The 26,683-nt window shown below is 37.6% G+C and overlaps 1 protein-coding gene across 4 annotated transcripts in view; it reads left to right on the plus strand.

The window, feature by feature from the left end:
• The window catches only part of LIN52 (lin-52 DREAM MuvB core complex component), a 117,826-nt gene that overhangs the window by 13,540 nt on the left and 77,603 nt on the right, over positions 1-26,683 (plus strand). The window contains exon 6 of one of the 4 annotated variants that reach the window (XM_089907951.1): positions 543-3,833. The exons of the other annotated variants lie outside the window; for them this stretch is intronic. Within the exon in view, the coding sequence (XP_089764077.1) occupies positions 543-544 (2 nt within the window). The 3' untranslated portion in view covers positions 545-3,833. Of the gene's footprint in view, positions 1-542; positions 3,834-26,683 lie in introns of those variants that run through there. 4 annotated transcript variants of the gene reach the window in all.

The following is a 26,683-nucleotide window of genomic DNA, read 5'->3' on the forward strand; positions in this document are numbered from 1 at the left end:
GGTTCTTTGCTGTGGCATGCGGGATCTTTAGTTGCGGCATGTGAACTCTTAATTGTGGCATTTGGGATCTAGTTCCCTGACCAGGGATCGAACCCGGGTCCCCTGCATTGGGAGTGGGGAGTCTTAGCCACTGGACCACCAGGGAAGTCTCTGAAGTATAGTTGATTTACAATGTTGTAGTAATTTCTGCTGTACAGCAAAGTGACTCAGTTATACATGTATATGCATTCTTTTTTATGTTCTTTTCCATTATGGTTTATCTCAGGAGATTTGATATAGCTCCCTGTGCTGTACAGTAGGACCTTGTTTATCCATTCTAAATGTAATAGTTTGCATCTACTAATCCCAAACTCCCAGTCCATCCCTCCCCATATCCATGACTCTTAATAATGTCTTTGGAATGTGCTCTTGTTCTTACTTTTTGAGTTTTGCATCTCAAAGCTCTGCTTCACTCATGAGTTATTATTCTTCTTTGATCTAGCACTGGGGAAGGTGGCCAGTAGGAACTCCAGTTCATGTCTTTAAATCTTGTAATCCCAAAGGAAAGAACATCTTTTCTGAATATGCCAGAAGAAAGGTCCTGGGGAGGACTCTGACTGTTCCATCTTGGCTCACATATCTATCCTGGAACCAGTCCTTTGGCCAAGTAGCAAAGAGCACCGAGATGGGCCAGGCCTGGGGCCTGGCTGCAGAGGCAGGTTGGAATGGTTAGTCTGACTCAAATCATGTGGAATGCAATAGGGGAGGATTGCTTCCCCAAAGGAAGGGTTATATAACAGACCAAGAACATAATCTGCTAGCATGAGTAATGCTTTTAAAGTTCTCATCTATTCCTGTCTGCTGTCCATTCTTTTAGTTTAAAATTATTTCTTTAGAAACTATATCTCTTTCCATACTGTATTCATTATAAAACTGGAAAAGGAATTGTAGAAAATTTTCATTTTGTAATTGAAAGAAATACTCAACATAATTAGAGTGGTTAGAACTTTGTTCTCCTTGGATATGTACCTCCAGAGACATTCATAAATGCACATTTTTGAGAGGCTGCTATAGCTTATAACTTTCTTCAGAACTGCAAGTTTTGTACTGATTAGCACAATCCCAACAATAGTTTCACAAATTGTTTCTCTTGTTTATAGAGTATATAGTGGATTTGTCCACATCATTGATTTTACTACCAAATTCAACATTTCACTTTAAAATTTAATTTAAAACTTCTAATTTTTGACTAATAGACAACACTTCCTTAGTCCTCTTTATATTTTCTTTATTTCCATTACTGTCATTAGCAGGTGACATTCTTTTACCAAGAAAACATTTTTTAATCACTTCATGAATCAAGGAGCAGAGAACAAAAAACTGCTTTGGTATGGTTGCTAGGTGGTCTGCTAGGTTCACTCATTGTTACCTAACTCCTCTGTGTACTAGTCATTTATTTCTCGTGATTAACGTTTATGTCTTAGCAAAATTACTGATTACCGTGTATGTCATGGACCTCAAGGGTTTATAATGAAAACCCTGTGATTATTAAATTCATGAATGCGAGACTTGTACAGTATAGAACTTGATTCTTTTTCTAGCTCTGGATAATACATGCTGTAATGATCACAGCAATCAATCCTTTATCTCTCTGTGTCAATTTTTCTTATGAAATAAAGTTTTATGCTCATTATATCAAGGAGATGCTATATTACCAAATGTGTTTTTCAACAGTGTTGTCTCTAGTTGTAGATAAAATTACTAAATTTCCTCTGATTAGTTTTTCTTTTTCTATTTTCCTACTGAGAAAGATAATGAAGTATTTTTTCCCCACTTTTTATTATGGAAAATTTTAAACATATACCAAAGGAGAGAGAGTAGAATATTGACCTCATATACTTGTGACTTGGCTTCAATAGTTAGCATATGGCCAATCTGTTTCACTTATACCAACCTACATAATTACTTAAAAGCAAATCTCAGGCATCATATCGTCTCACTACCAAATAACTTCATATGTGAGTCCAAAAGACAAGGACTCTCTCTTTCTCTCTCTCCTTTTTTTTTTTTTTTAGTATAACTGCAATTCCATTATTGTGCCTAAAAAATTTTAATATACTTGCTTAATGTCATCAGATAGCCAATCAGGATTCAGATTTCCCTGGTTGACTCATAATTGTCTTTATATTGTTGATTGGTTTGAATCAGGATTTAAATAAGGTACTGTATTTGATATGTTTCTTAAGTCTCTTTTAATCTGTCAGAGTTCCACCTCCCGTTTATTTTCCTTTGCCATTTATTATTATTCGTTATTTGTTCTGTAGAATTTTCCACATTCTGGAATTTTTTGCTTACATCCCTGTGGTAGTGCTTAATATGTCCATCTATCCCTTTTTATTTCCCAGTAACTAGATCTAGAAGCTCACACAGATACAGGATTGATTTTTATTTTTATTTTCAATTTGGCAAGAGTATTTCATAAATGGTGTTGTATACATCCTATAGAAGGGTACATCGTGTCTGCTTGTCTTTCTTTGTGATGTTAAGATTAATTCATTGATAAAGGTATTGCTAGCCTCATCTATTATTCATTGTAAAATTCTTCATCACCCTTACACCCAGAGTTTTAGCAGCCTTTGAAAACTGCCTAAATTCACTGTTTTATTATAGGTTGCAAAATGGTAATACACTAATTCTGTCATTCCTTCTTATTAGCTAGAATTTTTCTGTAAAGAACTTTATCTTATCGACTATGTATTATTTATTACCTTGAAAGCTGTTCTTACTGGATGAATGATTCTTTCTCTTTATCAGTTTTTAGAATAATGAGTCGGTTCTCTGAGCATCAATAAATCTGTGTTAATGTCTTTCCACAGAGTCAAAAACTTGGTGTGGTTTGTTTCAGTTTTTAATCCACACAGTTAAAATCATTATTATTGTTAAGTATTTATATTTCTGAAACTTAAGGCTTTGGAGGTCAGGGTTTGAAGTCACCTAGTTTAGTCACCTTAAGCATGGAACCAAAATTCTGCCAGATGAGTTCCATGAGCACAGCTGAGAGTTTTCAAAATTATTTTCTAGTTCAAAATTCAACCTTCTTTCAACTTCTGTAGCAGTGCTTTGCTACTGATTGTTATTTTCCCCAATCATAACAATTAGCTGACATACAGAAAATAGTTTTTAAATTTAGAATTGGAAAGAATCACATTGATATGGAGTGGACTTCTTGGATACAAACTCTTTGTTTTATTGTATATAGTGTATTTGCATAAAAACAAGATCTTTTTTTTGTCCTTACAGATTATTCATCTACTCTAGGGGTTGACATTTACTTGACACCCTAATCTGGTGTTTCGAAGTCTCTCTCAATCCTCTTTCCTGCATTAATTGAGAGGATGACATGGATGAAAAATAAGCAATAGGAACTGATGAATCCCCAAGGACCAGTGATCCTGTTTTCATGCAAATATCTGCACTGATAAAGATGATGGAAAGAAAAAAATGCAAAAAATATTTGTCCTCAAAACAAGATTGTTTGTCACTTCCCTGGAGCATTGTTAAATGTTAGTATAGAGATAATGTGAACCTTCTAGGGCTGATAGTAACTAGATTGTGTCTTTTGGAAGATGAACCCTGCCCTTTGATTTGGTACATTTTTATGTCTCAGACAGCTCTTTTGGTGTGCAGATTTTGGAATGCAATAATGTTTTGTATAGGTATTTATAGCTTTTCATGATTGGGGCCCTCTGACTTGATTTGGGCAGTTAATTTATGTGAAATTCCCATGAAAAATATAGAAATATAAAATACTGCCTTACCATATAAAGAATTCCATTTCTGTTACTTCCATCTGAGTTCAGTGTCCTTCCTGTTTACTGAAACTATTGTAGTCACCTTCTAACTGCCCTCCCTGCCTTTCAACTACCTCATATCAGTCCATCTTTTTTACCACTAACAGGTTAATTTTTCCAAAGTACCATTTGCTTCTGTTTGTCCTTTGCTCTTAAGTCATTAGTAGTACTTCATTACCCATATGATAAAATTCAGATTCCTTAGCATGGCATTCAGAATCCTCTTCACTCGGGGCCGAGCCTAATGTCTAGCCTTCTTACTTCTCCTCTACCAAAACACCATGCATTGTCCTCATTTGAAATATTCTTCCCGGAACACTCCCCCATCTTCTTAATTCTATTCATGCTATTCCTTTTTCTCAGAAAACCCTCCCTGACCTATTTCTAATATTAGGACTTTTATTTGTCCTTCATTATTCAGCCAGAATCTACTTCTTTTATCAGCCTTTCCTTTTTATACCTGATCTGGAAAGTGAAATCGCTTTCTTGGCCTCCCAAATTGCTCCTAGAGCAGTTCGTTTGTTTCATTTTATCATTCTGGGAGATTTTTGGTACATGTCTTATCTCTTGGATTAATTGTAACTCTTTAAGGTGAGAATCATATTTTGGGGCTGTCTTTGTAGCCCACAGAGTACCTGGCATATGGTAAACATGCAATGTGTATTTGCTGATTGAATGCATGATGAACTGCTTGATGCCGTTAGATGAAATGACAGATTAAAAAAAATTTATTTTATTATGTATATATATTTTTATTTTTGGCTGCATTGGTTCTTCATTGCTGCGTGCAGGTTTTTTCTAGTTGCTGCGAGCAGGGGCTACTCTTCTTTGCGGTGCGCGGGCTTCTCATTGCAGTGGCTTCTCTTGTTGCGGAGCAGGGGCTCTAGGCACGCGGGCTTCAGTAGCTGTGGAGCATGCGTTCAGTAGTTGTGGCTTGCGGGCTCTAGAGCTCAGGCTCAGTAGTTGTGGCACACTGGCTTAGTTGCTCCACGGCATGTGAGATCTTCCCAGACCAGGGATCAAACCTGTGGTCCCCTGCATTGGCAGGCGGATTCTTAACCACTGGGCCACCAGGGAAGTCCCAAAATCACAGATTTTTAAAATGAAATCCACTGACTTAAAACTGAAAAAGTGGAAGCTTCTAGAAATTGTTCTTTTTCTGGATAGTCTGTGTTTTAGTGATGAGAAGTAACATTTGAAGTTCTCATAATGTCTGGAATTTTTCTCTTATGACAGTGGATGATCAACCACCCATAGTAAAGATGGTGTGAAACTTGTTGGTAATGGTTTGGTTTTATCTTCTACCTGACCCCTACTCCATTGCTATTATGATCTGGGCATGATCCTGATTTAGTCATGTTAAGTTGCAACAGAACGTACCTTGTTGTATTCCTAAGACCCATTGAACCCAGTAAATCCTACTGAATACTGATTTCAACAGTTTTTGTCCTTTTTTAAAAAAGGTTTCCCCTGTCTTTGAAAGCTACAAACCTTGTAGTAGTTATGCAGATGACCTACTTACTGGCTATATTCAAGATATTTTTAAATAGGATGTGATGATTGGGAAAGCAGAAGACCGTGCCATTTGAAACTAGGGCTAAAGCTTGGGGTTCTGATGCATTTCTTCTTTTTCCTTTTTTTTTATAATAGCTTTACTGGTATGTAATTCACATACCCTGCAATTCATTTATTAATAGTGTGCAATTCAATGATTTTGGGTATATTCAGAGTTGTGCAGCCATCACCACAATCAATTTTAGAACATATTCGTCACCCCTCAAAGAAATTCTGTACCCATTAGCAGTCACTCCTCATTTTCCCCCAAATTCCATAGGCCTAGGCCACCAAGGATATGCTTTCTGTGTCTATGAATTTCTACTGTGGACATTTCATATAAATGGAATCATATAATATATGGTCTTCTGTGACTGGTTTCTTTCACTTAACATAGTGTTTTCATTGTTCATCTATGTTGTAACATGTATCAATACTTTATTTCATTTTTAGGATTGAATAATATTCTACTGTATAGATATATTTATCTACCAGTTATTCACATTATGTTTATCCACTAGTTGGTGGACATTTGGGTTATTTCCTCTATTCAGCTAGTGTGAATAATGCTGCTGTGAGCATTCATGTACAGGCATTTATGTGGACATATGTTTTCATTCTCTTTAGCTTATAACTAGGAGTGGAATTTCTGGGTCATATGGTAACTCTACATCTAACCTTTGGAGGAACTGTCAGACTATTTTCAATACTGACTCTGCACCATTTAACATTCCCACCAGCAGTGTATGAAGGTTCCAATTTCTCAACACCTTGCCAATACTTATTATTTGTTTTTTAAAAATTATTACATAATCCATCCTAGTGGATATATTATGAGAAGTGATATCTCATTGTGGTTTGGATTTGCATTTGCCTAATAACTAGTGATATTGAGCATGTTTTCATGTGCTTATTGGCTAGTTGTATATCTTCTTTAGAGAACTGTATTCAGATCGTTTGCCCATTTTAAAATTGGATTATTTGTATTTTTATCATTGAGTTATATGAGTTCTTTATTCTAGAAACAGGTCGCTTATTCAATATATAATTTGCAAAAGGTTTTCTTACATTCTGTGGGTTGTCTTCTTACTTTCTGGATGGTATTCTTTGGGACACAAAAGCTTAATTTTGATGAAGTCCAATTTATCAGTTATTTCTTTTGTTGGTTACATTTTGATGTCGTACCTAAGATACCATTTCCTAATTTAAGGTCCTAAAGATTTATGCCTGTGCTTTTTTCTAAGAGTTTTATTCTTAGCTCTTATAGTTAGGTATTTGATCCATTTTAGGTTAATTTTTTATATATATTGTGAAGTAGGGATCCCAATTCATTCTTCTGAGTGTGGATATCCAGTTGTTTCAGCACCATTTGTTGAAAAGACTATTCCCTTCCCATTGAATTGTCTTGGCATTTTTGTTAAAAATCAATTGACCATAAACATGAGGGTTTATTTCTGGATTCTCAGTTCTATTCCATTGACCTATATTTCTATCCTTATGCCAGTCCCTCACTGTCTTGATTACTGTAACTTTGTAATAAGTTTTGAAATTGGGATGTGTGAGTTTTCCAACTTTGTTCTTCTTTTTCAAGATTTGTTTTTGGCTATTCTGGATCCAATGAATTTCCATAGGAATTTTAACTTGTCAGTTGTTGCAAAGAGGTCAGCTGGGATTTTGGTAAGGATTGCATTGAATCTGTAGATCAGTTTGGGGAGTATTGCCATCTTAATGAAATTAAGGTGATTCATGAATGTGGTATGTCTTTCTGTTTATTCAGGTCTCCTTTAATTTCTTTGAACAATGTTTTGTAGTTTTCAAAGTATAAGTTTTATACTTAATTTGTTAAAATTTATTCCTAAGTATTTTAATTTTTTGATGCTATTATAAATGGAATTGTTTTCTTAATTTCATTTTCAGTTTGCTCATTGCTACTGTAGAGAAATGCAATTAATTTTTGTATATTGATCTTATATCCTGCAACTTTACTGAACTCATTTATTAGTTCTAATTGTGTTTTAGTAGATTACTTAAGATTTTCTCTATACAGAATTATGTCATATGCAAATAGAGGTATTTTACTTCTTCATTTCCAATCATCCAGCCCTTCTTTCCTTTCTTCCTCCCTCCCTCCCTCCCTTCTTTCTTTCTTTTCTCTTTTCCTTTCCATTTTTTTTTTTTTTAATTTTTTGCCTAATTGCCCTGGCTAGAAATTCCAGTACAGTGTTAAATAGAAGTGGCAAGAGTGGACATTCTTGTGTTCCTCCTGATCTTAGGGAGAAAGTACTAAGTCTGATATTAGGTTTTTTGTACATGCCCTTTGTCCATTTGAGGATGTTATCCGTTTTTTTTTTTTTTTTTTGGCTGCACTGTGAGGCTTGTGGGATCTTAGTTCCCTGACCAGGGATTGAACCCGTGCCATGGCAGTGAAAGCATGGAGTCCTAACCACTGGACTGCCAGAGAACTCCCTGAGGATGTTATCTTTTATTCTTAGTTTGTTGAGTGTTTTTATCATGAAGAGGTTGAATCTGATGCATTTGTTGTTGATTACACTTCACCATATACCATATAATAAAAATCTCAATTTGATTTATACTCATTTACTTGTACTGGTTTGAAATTACCTTGTATTATAAGGAAAAGATTGGTAAAAAGTTATTAAGTAAATAAGATCACACTGAGTATATTACTGTCTAAAAAAGCTTTAAGAAATTTAGCTTATTTTGATATAAGTAGTTGCTTCTGCTAATTTATCATTTAATCCTGTATGTTCATTTAGCTGTTTCGGTAGGACTATTATTTGGCTAAATTTAATCACTTACCAGTTTTTAAAAAGCAGCATTTTATTGTAAAAAAGGTTGAGACTTCCCCATTAAAACCTATGTCATCCCTGTAGTCTACACTGATGAAGTTGTCTGTACCAGAAATTATTTGGTACAACTTCCTTCCTTCTTTCCTCCCTCTTTTCTCTTCTTTTTTTTTTTTTTTTTCTTCGGTACGTGGGCCTCTCACTGCCGTGGCCTTTCCCGTTGCGGAGCACAGGCTCCGGACGCGCAGGCTCACCGGCCATGGCTCACGGGCCCAGCCGCTCCGCGGCATGTGGGATCCTCCCAGACCGGGGCACGAACCCGTGTCCCCTGCATCGGCAGGCAGACTCTCAACCGCTGCGCCACCAGGGAAGCCCCTCTTTTCTCTTCTTTTCTTTTCTTTCTTTTTTATTTATTTTTTGTCCATGTGGCGGGGCATGCAGGATCCTAGTTCCCCAACCAGGGATGGAACCCTCACTCCCTGCAGTGGAAGTTCAGAGCCCTAGGCACTGGACCACCAGGGAATTCCCTGGTACAACTTTCTTTGGTGGTGGTACCAAAGAAAAACTTATGCTTCCAAGCTAGGCTGTGGTAAAGTAGACTTCTCCACCATCTAGGTATGTGGTTTTTGAAAAAGTGACCATTTGTAGTAGTTAGAAATTGTTTCGCATATAGAGAAAATTCTAAAGAACAGTTAGCTCTTTTAATTTCTTATTTTAATCTGTGAAGGAGGGCAGGGAGAGAATAGGTGGGACTCTTACACCCTGGATATTCTTCTTTGTGGCCTGACATCAGACTTCTTTGACTGGCTTACTTTACAAAGCCTGTACCTCTATCTATAATAGTTAAAAGTTAAATTAACTGTACTTGATTGATTGAGGAGAAAAATGATTTTTCACTAGCCTTTAACCTCTAGATGGCAGTATGAGTCTTACTGTACTTCTGGCTTTTCCTCTACCCATATCTCTTGAACTGGGTTTCTGATTTAGGTACAAATTCTTATGTCTTTACTGGACTACTTGCCTAACTTTGTTGATGCCTTACTTGATTTTTAACTTTTTATTTTTCCTTTTCATCTCTCCACATTAAAAAAAAAATTCCCTTCTTGTTTGTTTTTTTTGTTTTTTTGTGGTACGTGGGCCTCTCACTGTTGTGGCCTCTCCCGTTGCGGAGCACAGGCTCCGGACGCGCAGGCTCAGCGGCCATGGTTCACGGGCCTAGCCACTCCGTGGCATGTGGGATCTTCCCGGACCGGGGCACGAACCCATGTCCCCTGTATCGGCAGGCGGACTCTCAACCACTGTGCCACCAGGGAAGCCCAAAAATTCCCTTCTTAAGCAATGTGTATTTTTGATGCTCTGTTTCCCTATTGTCAGAAATAACAGTTTGCTTTTGATGAAGGAGATGGGTAGAAAAAACCAAAAGCGTGGTAGTTTAATTCAATAGCTTCCATACCTGGGTATAAGACCCTCAGAATGGGTTCAGCTCTCTCATCTCAGTTTATCTTGTTCTATCCTTTGACTCTCCTGGTTATCAAGTGGTATCAGACAATGCCTTATTAAATTAAAATAGGAATGTTAGCTAAAATTGAAGAAATAAGCTTAGATTTTCAAGAAGAATTTAATTGTTTTAAAATAAAGCTTTCAGGGACTTCCCTGGTGGTGCAGTGGTTGAGAATCCGCCTGCCAGTGCAGGGGACACGGGTTCGAAGCCTGGTCCGGGAAGATCCCACATGCTGCGGAGCAACTAAGCCCGTGTGCCACAACTACTGAGCCTGAGCTCTGGAGCCTGCAAGCCGCAACTACTGAAGCCCGCGCGCTTAGAGCCCGTGCTCCACAACAAGAGAAGCCACCGCAATGAGAAGCCCACGCACCGCAGTCAAGAGTAAACCCCCGCTCACCGCAACTAGAGAAAGCCCGTGTGCAGCAACGAAGACCCAGTGCAAAAAGTAAATAAATAAATTTAGAAAAAAAAATAAAACTTTCAAATACTTAGCCATTTTGAGTGATGAGATAATAGCAAAAGAAGGAAGTGTTCAATTCAGCAAGTGTTTGAGCGCCTACTTCCTACAAGGTTCTGTAGGGGATATGAAGATGAATAAGACATAATTACTGCCCTTGTGCAGATTAAAGTCTAGTAGGAAAGGGAGATAAGACAATTAAGTAAATGATTCCTTTTTTTTTTTTTTTTGCGGTACTCGGGCCTCTCACTGTTGTGGCCTCTCCCTTTGCGGAGCACAGGCTCCGCGACCATGGCTCACGGGCCTAGCTGCTCCGCGGCATGTGGGATCTTCCCAGACTGGGGCACAAACCTGTGTCCCCTGCCTCGGCAGGCGGACTCTCAACCACTGCGCCACCAGGGAAGCCCCAAGTAAATGATTCTGAGTGGAAGGTAGAGGAGATAAGCTCCATAGAGTACTAAGAACTTTTGGGATAGGGGAGAAGAGGCAATTACATTAGATTGCTACAGGAATGGCAGATAAGTTTCATTTTGTATGTTAACGTAGATTGATTAGTAAGGATTTCCTAGGGCTGCTGAATTGAGGATTTTGAGGAATCTTGATTCAGATAAGTCAATTAGTGTTGTCTGCTGTGGACCAGGGAAAGGGGTGTGGTAGTATTTGCTATTTCTGGATCATTGAAAATAGACCTTAAACAACACAGGTTTTTGATGGATGGAAATGGGAAGGGACCATATTCTAGGTGGAGTGAACATTTGGAGCAAGGAGAGTTTGAAAGAACAGCTACGCTCAAGGAACAGTATGAGTGATTTAATCTGGTCTTTAAGGAGCCCAGTTTATATTAGAGGTCATAAGGAATAAGAGTAGGGAGATGGGGGCTGGACTGAGGAGGGCCTTGTACTCTTGGGGGTGAGGAATTAGACATAGGTAATGGGGAGCATGTGAAATATTCTTTAAAAAGTATTTTAATGGCTATAACATTAACTATATTTTCATTATAGATGGTTTGTAGAGATATTTTATTTACTAAAAGACACTTTACCACAAATCTGTTTATTATAAAGAAAAAAGTAGAAATGACCATAGCCTTACAAGTAAGAGATAACCACTGTTAACATTTGATGTGTTTCCTGGCCCTCCTTTTTCTCTTTATGTAGGGATGTGTGTGTTTACATTTTTTCTTGTTCCCATATGTATACACAGACATGCTTTTTAACATAACCGAGGCTATAGTGTATGTATATAGTTTTTGCCTATGCTTTTTTCCCCATTCATTCTATCTTAAGTATTTTTCTGTGTCATTAAAAATTCTACCACTGAAAATTTCTGAGTAGGGAAGTCACACACCTTTAAGAGGCATCATGCATAGGACAGAATGTAATGGTAGAGACAGGAAGCTGGAAGCTAGCAAGGACTGTGAGTTCAGCAAGAAGAATTGAGGGCTTGAATGAATGGTGGCAGTGATAATGGAAAGAAGCATACCAACAGTAGATGTTTCAGGTATATCATTTTCAGGACTAGGTAGGTAAACTGTCTGGATGAATCTTAGGGGGTAAACTGTGATTAGAGTTTACCATGATGTTTTGAGCCTGCTTAATGACAGGGAAGTCAGAAAGAGGAGAGAGATTGGGTTAAACTAAAAAAATCACCTAATTCTTTTACATGTCCCTTAGTAGGCAAGCATCTGAATTGTTTTAGAAATAAGTACAAGCCATTTGTATAGGTTGGTGTTATTAATAGGATGAAAACAATGCTTTTGTCTAGTCACATCACCTAGGTAACATGTAATGTTTTAGATAGTTATTTGTTTTCTCAGGGAAATGAGTGTGTGAAATAGGATATTCATAACTTCAGAAATGGATTTTTGGGGTTCCTATAAGCTTTGGCAGATCATTAAGCCTCTCAGCTGAATAAATTATGTTCACATAGTTTTCTTCCACAGTAGTTCTTTTTCATTCAGTTAGCTACCTATAGCTATTCAGGAAATTGTTATGGCCTTTGTATATGGTAGACATCCAAATCTTTGTTAACTAGAAAAAAATTTCAGTAGTTTACCTTTGAATAACTGTAATTGGCCCAAAATATTTGATGTTGACGCATCTATTAATTAACAGCAACATTTGGATTATATCAGCACCAGGGTTAAGTCTTCCTATGAGTGAGGACTGAATTTTACATGTAGTTGGAGATTTGTGGGATCTCTAATTGAGAAGGAAGTATACTGCCAAATTGTCTTCCAGAAAGGCCCTTCCTACCCCTACCTCCTTGCTAACACCAAGTATTATAATTTTTTAAAGTCATTGGCAACTTGATAGGCAGAATATTAATATCTTGTTTTTATGTTCATTTCTTCACTTGTAAAAATGAACTTTTTCATGTTTCTTGATCATCTCTGTTAACAAGGACTGGAATTGAAGAAAATATAATTTAAATTATTTTAACCTGAAAAATAAAGCCAGCAAACTTGATTCAAAAGCACCGTATGGGCAGTGTTGTAATCTGCATTTCTCAAGTACCAGTTGTTTTCTTTGTTTTATGCATTACCATACCATCTCACCACAGTCATTAGCATGGCATCCTATTTAGGTAGTAATACAGTATAAAATCTAGAAATCCCACTTTGAAGGGATTAGGGGTATTCCCTATAATTAGAAATTGTCAACTTAGTCTTAAGTATTTTGTTTTTAAAAATGTATTACGATAATGGGGAAAAAAACATGCCATTATTTCTCATTTTTCCCTTGGTTAACAAATTAGGATACACAAAACCTCAAATTGCCTTTAAGGCTTATAAGCATTCATATCTTTTATCCATTAGTCAAGTTATTTCATAAACCCAACATTGCCTCTGAAATGGTTTTACACACAAAGAGGATTTTACCGTAAAATGCTTGGGGTGTTTTATTCTCTTCTGATTTGGGGGTGGGGAGGAGAAGGATGGAGGTAAGCAGGCAGGGCTTAAATTAATTTGTTCGGGGTTGGTTTCAAAGTAGCATTCTGCATAGTTCTACAAAATGTATAATAGGTAAGGGGATGTACATAGTGAAAGAATTTAAAGTCAACATTGAATAACCAAGTGAATTATAGTTTATTTATACAGTAGAAGACAGTATAGCCATTAAAAATCTTGTTAAAGCAATAAAGAGCATTTAAGGACAGAAGAATGCTCATTATATGTACGGATAATTGCAAGTGAAAATGCAAATGAAAAACTGCAGAACACAAGTCAGCAGTTTTTTTTCCTTCCTTTTCTTTTTTCTCTTTTGTTTTGTTTTGTTTTGAGAGCATGGGCGTAGACAAATGACTGGAAGGAAAAACACCAGTATGTTTTAATGGCTATATTGAGTGATTTAAAAAAAATTTTTTTTCTGAAATTTCTAAATCATCAACAATGGTTACATTCTATTCTGAATAGGGGAAAGCTATCTAAAAAAATAAAGAAAAATTATGTCCCATTTGAGAAACAAAATTATAGTTACTTGAAAGATCTATCTTCTAATATCCTGCACAGTTAAAATTTTAAACTCTTTTATGGACTGTTTCTAAATAAAAATGACTAGATCCATTAACAACAATTGATCATTTTAAGCAAGTGATGAATAGCAAAGTGAAAGTTAATGATACTTCATTTCCCATCCTTAGCATGTCCTTCCAGAAGTTTGGGAGCAAAAGGAATGGTAAGCTGTTAAGTCAGGGGCGAGAGATGACTTAGTTGGCAAAAGAGGCATCTTTTCATAAACAAACCTTGGCCAAGATTTTGTCCAGCTTTATGTTTTCAGCCATTCTTCCCTGTAGCTGGAGAACTGAACTCTAGTATTAACTACTCAGTAGGCACAAAGAACCATTTAGAATGTATGTTAGTCTTAAATGGAATTGCAGCTGTTTGGTCAAGAAGTAAAACGGACCTAATAATTTTTTTTCCTTTTGGCTTGGAATATATAGCTTTGTTATGACGAAGAGGAGAGGAGAACAGAATAATTGCAGTAGGTATGCATATGAGTTGAGTTTCTTTTCAGGCTTTGGGTGTAAGAATGACTGTTTCTGCTCCTGGGGAAGTAAACTGACATTTTCTGATTTTTTTTTGGTTTGTGTATTCATTTAGTTTTTGACATCTAGAGATTTCAACAAAATGAAGAGTGTTTTTTTGCTTTAAATGTAATATCAGTTTCTTTTCTTTTTTTTCTTAGTTCGTAATACTGTTTTGTGTCAGAAATATGATCTAGGAGGGTGATGATATTGCATGAGAATTTATAGGTGATGACAGAGCACTTTGCTGTAGGAAATCTAGAAAAATATTGACTTTTTGTATCTAGAAGGGAAGTATCTCTAACCAGTAAGTCTAAATTAAAAGCTTGGCAAAAGCTGCCAATGTTTGGTGTAACTGAAAAAGATTTGAGAAATATAATGTAAAAATAGAATGATATTTTTAAAGGAAGAACTGTTACATTTGATTGACTCTAGTATAGGAGAATACATTTAAAATTGGTTGGGTAATAGTGAAGAATCCTTTGAGAGAATAGTTGAATTTGACAGGTTGAAGTTTTGGATACAGAATACAAAGAGAAAAGAACTAAAATAAGACTTCAGATTCAGGATATAAAAATATTCCACTGTTCCATCATCTTTTTGTTCTTTAATAAAGTTTTCAAAATGGAATTATAATATACATAGAGAAAAGTACACAAATTATAAGGTACAGCTCAATGAATTTTCATAAAAACACTCCCATATAACCACACCCAGAACAGATCAAGAAATAGAACCTTTCCTATATATAATGCCTCCTTCATACCCCTCTCAGTCATTACCTGCCCTTTGCCCAAAGGCAAGCACTATTGTGACTTATAATATCATAAAAGAGTTTTGCTTATTTTTGAGCTTTATATAAATGGCATCGCAAACTGTATACTCTTTTGTTTCTGGCTTCTTTTGCTCAACATTTTGATTATGACATTCATCCATGTCATTGTCTTTAACAGTCATTTGCTTATTTTCATTGCTGTGTGGTGTATCATTGTAAGAATACAATGTGATTAATTTTTTCATTCTACTAATAATGGACATTTGGACTATTTCCAGCTTTTGCCTATTACAAGTAAATACTATGAGCATTCTTGGTATATGTCTTTTTATGGTACACGCATTTTTGTTGTGTATATAACTAGGAGCAGAATTGCTAGGTTGTGGATGTGTGTGTGTATAACTATCTAGCTTTAGTAGATAGTTCCAAACAGTTTTCCAAAGTGGTTATACCAATTTACAAGCCCACAGGCAATTTCATTTGTTCTATGTTGTTACCAACAGATACATTCTCAGTCTATTAATATCTAGCTATTAAAATAGATAGAATGGTATCTCAATGTAGTTTTAATTTTCATTTCCCTAGTGACTGATGAGATTGCTTTTTCATATGTTTACTGAACATTTGGATAACCTCTTTTGAGAAGTGCTTATTGGTATCTCTTGCTCTTCTTTAAAAACTGGATTGTCAATTTAAAAATTGATTTGCAAGTGTTCTTTATATGTCTCTGATATGCATCCTTTGTCAGTTATGTAAATTGCAAATATCTTACCCCACTCTGTGGCTACCTTTTCACCTTCTTAATGGTGTATTTTAATGAACCAAAGATTGTTTTTTCTCTTAAATTTATGTTTTGTCAAGTTTTAAATCTCTTTAAAAAGTTTCAAGAATAGTACAATAAATACTTGTGTACCCTCTCCTTGTTTATCAGTTGTTAACATTTGTCACATTGGCTTTATCTATATATATTTAATTTTAAATTTTATTGTTTTATTCTTGAGCTATTTGAGAACTAGCTGCAGACACCATGACACTTCATAAATACTTTAGCATTATTTCTTAAGGACAAGGACATTCTCCTACACATCTACAATACAGTTAACACACTGAAGAAATTTAACATAATACAATATGATTATCCGATATGCAATCCATATTCAGATTTCTCTAATTTAAACAGAAATTTTGAATTTTAGTTTGGCAGTATTTTCCTTTTTTGTTAATGCCACCCCTGTCATTTTAATTTAGGTTGTGATAATGTCAAAGCTGTAGTATTTTAAAAATAAATAGTAAATTACTAGTGTAACTTGGGCTGGCTAGTTCTTTCCTTCTCTCACTTCTTCTCCCCCTTGGGAATATCAGAATATCATTATTGCTATTGAATGAAAAAATTCAAATAGAGAAAGTGAAGGTATGTTTTCCTCAGCTCACTGGTTTCCTGATTTGATGTGTAAGTTTCCTGACAATCTTGTTGAGTGATGCATTTTTATATGTGTTACCATTTGTCATTTGCAAATCCTTGGAAAGCCACTTTCCTTGAAAAACCAAAGCATCTTAACTGTCTTCTCTGTTGACTGACTTGGGCACTACATGAGAAAAGAACTTGTATAATGAACTAACAACACAGTTGATGCATATAATAATTTTAGTATAGGAAAAGAAAGAATGAGGAAGATTTTAGTTTCACATTAGTAATTAAACTTGCTTCACTTGATTGTAAAAACAGAAGGCAGATCTTTTTGTATGTATTTGGAAACCATTATGGCTAGTGGTATAAGAAATATAGAGTGAATTGGTAATATAAAATGGAAACAGCAGATCTAAGTAATGGAGAATTGTTAGAACAGAGAAAAGTTGTTTGGGTGGGATGGGGAAACCACAGGAAATTACACTGGAGCCATTGATTTCAGTTGGATTATTAATGACTTAGATAAGTGCTGTGCTTATAGACCTAACAGTTTGACCTGGAGTGGGAAATCCACCCTGTGCAGTGGATTATTTTAGAAAGAGTTGAGCCCGCTAGATAGGTTTCTTTTGAGGAATAGTTTTAAACATTAAAAAAAAAAAAAGGCAACAACTTCATGGGGATTAGAGATACATCTTGTGAAAATGAACCTGTGTCCAAATCCCCAGTCAACTAGAAAGAAAAGGAAAAAGAGCCTGAGGAAAAAGAGCTTGTTTGGGCATCTTTGTTGTGAAGATTTAGGGAATCAGCTTTAGCACTGTACACAGTCTTTAGGGGCTTACTGTTCAGCATAGTTTTTCTTTTAAAGTTCATAGACCCTTTGTATAAATGAGTATATTGTAACTAATGTAAAACATGTGAGCAATGACTTTAAGTCCCTATTTCATGGATCCAGAACATGTCCACTGGAAGATTAGTATAATTGTTGGACATTTTGGGAGATTGTTTTTAAGAAGAAACTCTTTTTTTTTTTTGGCTCATTGCCCAGCTTGCCAGCTTGCAGGATCTTAGTTCCCCAACCAGGGATTAAACCCAGGCCTGGGCAGTGAAAGCACTGAGTTCTAACCACTGGACCACCAGAGAAGAGAACCTCTTAAGAGGCCAGAACCAAGGAATTATATCTTATCTATAATTGGTAGGTTGCAAAGCTTAAGTCTGTCCAGTTTAAAGAAAGCTTTGGAAGAGTATACTATCTTATTATAGTATACTAACTTATAGGAATTGCATTTTCAAACTATAGCCTAAGAAACACCTCTGTTTGAGGAAACTAAGGCTAGTGGAGAGAAGCATGACCTGAATATAACCTAAGGGGAAGAACAATTACCTGAAGATAAGTAAGTAGGAACCAGGTGATAAATAGCTAATAGGAAAGGACAAAATAGTGATTAAGAGCTTGGGTTCTGGAGTCATACAGCTTTATTATAAATTTCAATCTACCACTTAGGCAAGTAACTTAATTTTCTAAGCCCTAGTTTCTTCATTTGTGAAATGGAGATGAAAACCTTAGAACAGTAATTATTAAACTTTTTGGTGTCAGGACTTCTTTACACTCTTAAAAATTAATGGTGACCCCAAAGAGTTCTTGTTTATGTGGGTTATATGTATATTTACTGTTTCAGAAATTAAAACAGAAAAATTTTAAATATTTATTAATTTACTTTTTTATTTATTTTTGGCTGCATTGGGTCTTTATTGCTGCACGCGGTCTTTCTGTAATTGTGGCGAGCAGGTGCTACTCGTCGTTGTGGTGTGCGGGCTTCTCATTGTGGTGGCTTCTCTTGTTGCAGAGCATGGGCTCTAGGCGTGCAGGCTTCAGCAGTTGTAGCACGTGGGCTCAGTAGTTGCGGCACGGGGGCCCTAGAGTGCGTGGGCTTCAGTAGTTATGGTGCACGTGGGCTCAGTAGTTGCAGTGTGTGGCCTCTAGGGTGTGTGAGCTTCAATAGTTGTGGCCCATGGGCACGGTAGTTGTGGCTCGTGGGCTCTAGAGCGCAGGCTCAGTAGTTGTGGCACACGGGCCTAGTTGCTCCGCAGCATATGGGATCTTCCCAGACCAGGGATTGAACCCACGTCCCCTGCACTGGCAGGAGGATTCTTAACCACTGCACCACTGGGGAAGTCCCTAATTAATTTAAAAATAGGAATAAACCCATTACATGTTAGCATAAATATTTTTATGAAGAATAACTATTTTCCAAACAAAAAATATTGAGAAGAGTGGCAGTTTTTACATTTTTCAAATGTCCGTAATGTTTGGATTGATAAAAAGTTGGATTTTCATATCTGCTGCTTCTTTCAATATGTTATGATTATCTTTTGTTAGGTAGTCCCTAGAAAACTTCACTGTTCACTTGTGAGAGAATATGTGAAAAAGACATCTTAGTATCATATGTATAGTTTTGAACTCAGGAACCCTCTCAAAGGGGCTTAGTGATCCCCAGGGTCTCCAGAGGTTTCCTGACCATTCACTTTGAGATCTGTTACCTTAGAGTATTGTTTTGATGATTTAACACAATATTATTTATAAAACCTTAGCATAATATTGGCACTTAATAGGTGCTTATAAATATTAACTGTTGGGCTTTGCTGGTGGCGCAGTGGTTGGGGGTCCGCCTGCTGATGTGGGGGACATGGGTTCGTACCCCAGTCCGGGAAGATCCCACATGCCGCGGAGCGGCTGGGCCCGTGGGCCGTGGCCGCTGAGCCTGCGCGTCTGGAGCCTGTGCTCCGCAACAGGAGAGGCCACAACAGTGAGAGGCCCGCGTACCGCAAAAAAACAAAACAACAAAAAAAAAACTGTTGTTATCATTATGGGCAGCATATGAGAAGTTTTAAGCATAGTAGGCATGTAATCATATTTACTTTCTTAAAAGGCTCACTTTGCCAACATGGTAGAAGATGGATTGGTAATACAGAAAAATGGTATCAGGGAGACAAGTTAGATTTCTTTTAACTTCTCAGTGAAAATGGAGAATAGGGATGGGTTCTAGAAGTCTGAGTGGTAGAATGGAAAGGCTTAGTGACTGATTGGATATACTGGGGTCAGGGAGTTCTGGGCAGTAAGAATGAGGAATCAAGAGTGACTCAAGTTTCTGGCTTGAGTAAATATAGGAAGAAGAGCACCTTTGAGAAGAAAGATTGGGGAATTCAGTTGTAAGTGTAAGTGTAGGCTATCTAGGTGGGTATACCCAGGAGATAGTTGAATGTATGAATCTAGAGCACAGGAAGTAGAGTTTTGGACATCATCAGTTTGTAGGTTCTAGTTAAAGCCACAGGTGGGAAGGAGATCAGCCAGGGAAGATGTGTAACATTAAAACAGAACCCTGGGGACTTCCCTGGTGGCACAGTGGTTAAGAATCCGCCTGCCAATGCAGGGGACACGGGTTTGAGCCCTGGTCCGGGAAGATCCCACATGCCACAGAGCAACTAAACCCGTGTGCCACAACTACTGAGCCCACGTGCCATAACTACTGAAGCCCGCGTGCCTAGAGCCCGTGCTCCACAGCAAAAGAAGCCACCACAATGAGAAGCCCGCGCACTGCAACGAAGACCCAACACAGCCAAAAATAAATAAAAGACCTGACCTTTAAAAAAAAAAACAGAACCCTGGTGTGGTAGGCAGCCTCTATTTATGCCTTTGTGTGATCTTTTCCTCTTGAGTGTGGGCTGGATCAGTGATAGCAAAAGTAATGGAATGCTACTTCTGAGATTTAGTTACAAAAAGACCATGACTTCTGTTTTGTCCCCCATCATGCCCTTTTTGGGGAAACAAGCTGCCATGTTGTGAGTGTGCAGAGAAAAACTGACTTGGAAATTATAAGATCCTGGTCGTTGGAAACAGACCTATTCTTCTACATACTAACTTGACAAGTTACCTCTCTCTGAGCCTCATTTTCCTTGTCTGTAAAATGAAGGTAATAATAATACTTATTGGGTTCTTCAGAGGATTAAATTGGACAATGATTATAAAATGCCTAGTATGAATCTTCATGACCTTGGATGTAGCCATGAATTCTTACATATGACACCAAAAATACAAGCAACAGAAGAAAAAATAGATAAATTGGACTTCATTAAAGTTTAAAACTTTTGTTCATCAAAGAACATTATCAAGAAAGTGAAAAGGCAACCATTGAATTGGAGAAAACTTTTAAAAAATTGAGATATAATTGACATATAACAGTTTCATGTTACAATATAATGATCACCACAGTAAGTCTGTCATCACACATTGCTACAAATTTTTTCTAGTGGTGAGAACTTTAAAGATCTGCTCTCTTAGCAACTTTCAAATATATAATACAGTATTGAAAGAATACTTTTGCAAATCATATATCTGATAAGGGTCTAGTACCTAGAATATATAAAGAACTCTTATAACTCAACAACAAAAAGACAGACAACCCAATTTTAAAATGGGCAAAGGACTTGAGTGGACATTTCTCCAAAGAAGAAATACAAATGGCCGATAAGCACATAAAAAGATGCTAAACATCTTTCATTAGTCATAAGGGTAATGTAAATCAAAACCACAATGGGATACCACTTCACACCGACTAAGATAGTAATAGTAATGATGATAATAATAATAATAGAAAATAACAAGTATTTGCAAGGATATGGTGAAATTGGAACTCTCATATATAGCTGGTGGGAATGTAAAATGGTGTGGCCACTGTGAAAGTTTGGCAGTTCTTGAAAGATTAAACAGAGAATTACCATATGACCCAGCAATTCCACTACTAAGGTATATACCCAAAAGAATTGAAGACAAGTACTCAAACAGATACTTGTACACAGATGTTCATTCAGTACTATTCATGATAGCCAAAAGATGGAAACAAACTCAAATGTCCATTAACAGATGAATGGATAAACAAAATATGGTATAAACATACAATAGAATATTACTTAGCCATAAAAATGTAGTACTGATACACGCTACAACGTGCGTGAATCTCAAAAACATTATACTAAATAACGGAAGCCAGACACAGAAGATCACATATTATTCCATTTGTATGAAACATCATGGGTATGTAAATTCGTAGAGACAGAAAGCAGATTGGTGGTTGCCAGGGACAAAAGAGAGTGGGAAATGGGGAGTGACTGCTTAATGGGTATAGGAGTGTTTTGCGGGTGGGGCGGGGAGTGATGAAAATGTTTTGTAACTTGATACAGGTGGTGGTTGCACAATATTGTGAATATACCAAATGCCATTGAATTGCACACTTTAAAATCAGTTTTAAAAATTTGAATTCACCTCAATAAGCAAAAATGCGTAGTATGGTATGTGACACCTAGTAAGCTATTGGTAAATTTTAGATTTTACTATTGCCTAGTGCACCTTTATCAGGAATTTAGCTGTGTGATGTTGGGCATCAGCTTCCTCAGTTGAAAAATGAAGTTGTTGGACTAAAGACCTCTCAGATCCTTACAGCATTAACATTCTATATTTTAAGACATAGTATTTAATTCTTGTATAGGAAAGACCCCCTGTTACTCCTCCCATGTGTCTCCTTTACTCTCACATCTCTAGCACACTCACAACATGACACTGGATGTGTGGGAGTTTTTTGTTCCTCACACTAAGCAATTCTGTGACATCAGCTAGGTGTTCTACAGTTTAACTCAATTCTGACACTATCTACCTGGAGATCGTATCAGATTCCACAGATTGAGGGCTGGGTCCCTCAGGACTCCCCTCTGCCCCCCCCATCAGATGCCAACTATAAGTCCACCTGTGCTTTGGTTGTAAATCAGATGTTCCCACAATCCCCTCCTCAGGTTTGATTAATTTGCTAGAGCAGCTCCCAGAACTCAAGAAAACAGCTTACTTACTGTTTACCAGTTTATTATAAAAGGATATGATAAAGGATACAGATGAACATCCAGGTATGTGGCATGGGGCATGGAGCTTTCGTGCCCTCTCCAGACGTGTCACTCTCCCAGCAACTCTACATGTTCACCAACCTGGAAGCTTTCTTATGGAGACTTCAATCATGTAGTCATGAGACATTATTAACTCCATTTCCAGCCTCTCTCCTCTCTGGAGAATGGAGGTTGGGGTTGAGAATCCCAAGATTCTAATCATAGCTTGGTCTGTCTGCTGACCAGCCCCCATCCTGGAGTACACCAAGAGTCACCTCATTAGAACAAAAGATACTGCCGTCACCCAGGAGATTCCAAGGGGTTTAGGAACTTTGTGTCAGGAATCGAGTCAAAGACCAAATATTAAAATAAAAGATGCTTCTAACACTCTTAGGAAATTGTAAGCGTTTTAGGAGCTTTGTGCCAGGAACCAGGGGCAGAGACCAATATATATATTTTCTATTATCTGACTTTCATACAGCAAATATTTGTTGTGTATCTTCACAGTACTGTTCTAGGCACCAAGGACTTGACAGTACATAAGACAGAGATGGTTCCTGCTGTCATAGAGCTAACATTCTAGTAGATAAGGCATTACACAAATAATTATTTGCCACTAAGTTTTTCTAAGTACAACGTGGGGCAGGAATAGTTCTCCTGAGAAAAAAGATATTTAGGTATGAAGAATGAGTAGAAATTAACTGAGTGAAGGGAAGGGAGATGAGCTTTCTAGAGGAAGTATCGAAATATGGTAGTGGGAAGGAGCATGGTGCCTTTGAAGAACTGAAAGAAGGCAAATGTGACTGGAACTCAGACAGTGACTGCTGAAATAGACTGCTGGATCATGTAAAACTTCTCAGTTGTGTTAAGGATGTTGGACATTATTCTAAGAGCACTAGCAAGTCAGTTAAGGGCATGGGCAAGCAATATTCAGGTTTTGGCCATGTAGAGAATGGTTTGGAGGGGGGGCATGAGAAGAACTACAGACTAAGTAGGAGGTCATTGCAATAGCCAAGACTGTGGTGCCTAGAACTAGGGTACTGATAGTGGACAGGGAGAGAAGTCCTTGAATTTGAGAGTGATTTAAGACAAAGAATAAGTCTTGATTGATTGGCTGTGGAAGATGAGAGGAGGGGGAGGGAGGTGTCAAGGATGACTCCAGGGGCTTCCCTGGTGGCACAGTGGTTAAGAATCTGCCTGCCAATGAAGGGGACATGGGTTCGATCCCTGGTCCGGGAAGATCCTACGTGCCATGGAGCAACTAAGCCTGTGCACAACAACTGCTGAGCCCGCGTGCTGCAACTACTGAAGCACGCACACCAAGAGCCCACGCTCCACAGCAAGAGAAGCCACCACAGTGGGAAGCCCGCGCACAGCAACGAAGACCCAACGCAGGCAAATAAATAAATAAATAAATATTTTTTTTAAACGAAGGATGACTCCAAGATTTCTCCCCTGGGCATGTAGGTCAGAGGCATGCAGACAACAGTGGAAGGACTTTTGTTTTTGGCTCAAATGGAATATCAGAGACTAGATTCACCTTCCCACCTGAAACAGTTTTTGTTAATTACAAAATATACAAACAGTGGTTTTTAGGACACTGGACATCAGGCAACAAAAGATAGTGATCCCTGAGAATTAGGAAGTAAATGAGATGAGCACTGTGATTGTCTCAGCTTACTGCTTTGAGAGAGTTTCCAGGCTGCAGTGCAGGAAGGGGGAACCCAGGCAGAGACCAGCAGGCTCCCTGAGTTGAAGAAACAGGGCTAAGCATCTGGAGAGACCAAGGCAGCTAGAGGTCAGGACAGAGTACCGGAGGGGAGAGGGCTGCACAGAGAGAACCCTGGAGATCTGCAGAGGGTCCTCCTAAAGTAATCAGCTGAGTACTGATCAGTGCAATCTTGTGAGGAAACTACTTGAGGCTCAAGAGAGAACCATCTGAAAGGATTACAGGGAACCGTGGCTGGCACCACAGGGTTTATTCCCACCAGCCAGACTGGAAAATTCTCATGAGTCAGAAGGGTTTTCCTCAGTAGTGGTAGAAACATTTGTTAAAACTTACCAGGCTGGACACTTCAAATATGTACAGTTCATCATATATGAATTATACCTCACTAAGGATCGATCCATCAATCAATCGATTGATTGATTTACTTTTTTTCCCTCTCCCCTCAAGGATTTATTCAACAAACATTTAAATTAACTAAAATGAGCCAATCACTGTGCTAAAAGTTGAGGGATGCATTGGGAAGCAAGGCAATCACATGGAAGACACACATCAAACAGTTACACAAATAATCTGTAGTGAGGGTTGTGATGAGTGCTGTGAAGGAGAAGTACAAGATTCCGTAACAGCAGATATCTGTGAGACCTTTTCTGATCTGTAGGCGGTGACCAGAGAAAAAAGGCTTTTCTGAGAAAAAGACAAAAAGTCTGCAGTCTGTCGCTAAAGCTTTTTTAGAAAGAACAGTAGTGGAGGAACAGATTTGTAAGGGAAGACAAGTTTTTTTTTCTTTTAATTGAAGTATAGTTGATTTACAATATTGTGTTTCACGTATACAGCATAGTGATTCAGGTTTTGTTTTTTGAGTTTTATTGCAGATTTTATTTCATTATAGGTTATTATAGGATACTGGTCTAATTTTGTGTGCTATACAGTAAATCCTTGTTGCTTATCTATTTTATGTATAGTAGTTTGTATCTGTTAATCCCATACTCCTAAATTTCCCCCTCCCCCCTCCCGTTTGGTAAGCATAAGTTTGTTTTCTATGTTTGTGAGCCTGTTTCTGTTTTGTATATAGATTCATTTGCATTATTTTTTAGATTCCACTTATAAGTGATGTCATACAGTATTTGCCTTTCTCTGTCTGACTTATTTCACTAGGCATAATATTCTCTAGGTCCATCTGTGTTCGCTACAAATGACAATATTTCATTCTTTATGGTGGATTAATATTCCAATTTATATATATATACACATATATATATTATGGGCACTGGTGTTGCTTCCATGTCTTGACTATTGTAAATAGTGATGCTATGAACATTAGGGTGCATATATCTTTTTGAATTAGTTTTTGTTTTTCTGGATATATACCCAGGAATGGGATTGCTGGATCATATGGTAGCTCTATTTTTAGTTTTTTAAGGAACCTCCATACTGTTTTCCGTAGTGGCTGCATCAGTTTACATTCCGATCAACAGTGTACAAGGGTTCCCTTTTCTCTACACCCTCTCCAGCATTTATTATCTGTAGACTCTTTGATGATAGCCATTCTGACTGGTGTGAGGTGATACTTCATTGTAGTTTTTTTTTTTTTTTTGCAGTTTCTACTTACTCTTTTTTTTTTTTTTAACTTTTTTTTTTTTTTTTTTTTTTGCGGTACGCGGGCCTCTCACTGTTGTGGCCTCTCCCTTTGCGGAGCGCAGGCTCCGGACGCGCAGGCTCAGCGGCCATGGCTCACGGGCTTAGCCACTCCGCGGCATGTGGGATCTTCCCGGACTAGGGCACGAACCCGTGTCGCCTTCATCGGCAGGCGGACTCTCAACCACTGCGCCACCAGGGAAGCCCTAACATCTTTATTGGAGTATAATTGCTTTACAGTGTTGTCAGTTTTTGCTGTATAGCAGAGTGACTCAGCTATATGCATATGTATATCCCCATATCCCCTTCCTCTTGTGTCTCCCTCCCACCCTCCTTATCCCACCCCTCTAGGTGGTCTCAAAGCACTGAGCTGATCTCCCTGTGCCATGCAGCTGCTTCCCACAACCTATCTATTTTACATTTGGTAGTGTATATTGGTTAATGCTACCCTCTCACTTCATCCCAGATTACCCTTTCCCCTCACCATTTCCTCAAGTCCATTCTCTACGTCTGTGTCTTTATTCCTGTCCTGCCCCTAGGTTCATCACAACCTTTTTTTTTAGATTCCATATATATGTGTTAGCCTATGGTATTTGTTTTTCTCTTTCTGACTTACTTCAATCTCTATGACAGACTCTAGGTCCATCCACCTCACTACAAATAACTCAATTTCGTTTCTTTTTATGGCTGAGTAATATTCCATTGTATATATATACCACATCTTCTTTATCCATTCATCTGTCAATGGACACTTAGGCTGCTTCCATGTCCTGGCTATTGTAAATAGTGCTGTAATGAACATTGTGGTACATGACTCTTTTCTTTTTTTTTCCCTTATTGTTTGTTTTTTTTTTTGTTTTGTTTTTTTTAAAATTTAATTTTATTCATTTTTTTATACAGCAGGTTCTTATTAGTCATCCATTTTATACACATCAGTGTATACATGTCAATCCCAATTGCCCAATTCATCACACCCCCACCCCCACCCCACCCCCACCCCCACCGCTTTCCCCACTTGTTGTCCATACGTTTCTTC

Source organism: Delphinapterus leucas, chromosome 2 (assembly GCF_059928025.1).
Source record: "Delphinapterus leucas isolate spDelLeu-1000000601 "Yukka" chromosome 2, BTC_Dleu_Yukka2, whole genome shotgun sequence".
Classification (NCBI taxonomy): domain Eukaryota; kingdom Metazoa; phylum Chordata; class Mammalia; order Artiodactyla; family Monodontidae; genus Delphinapterus; species Delphinapterus leucas.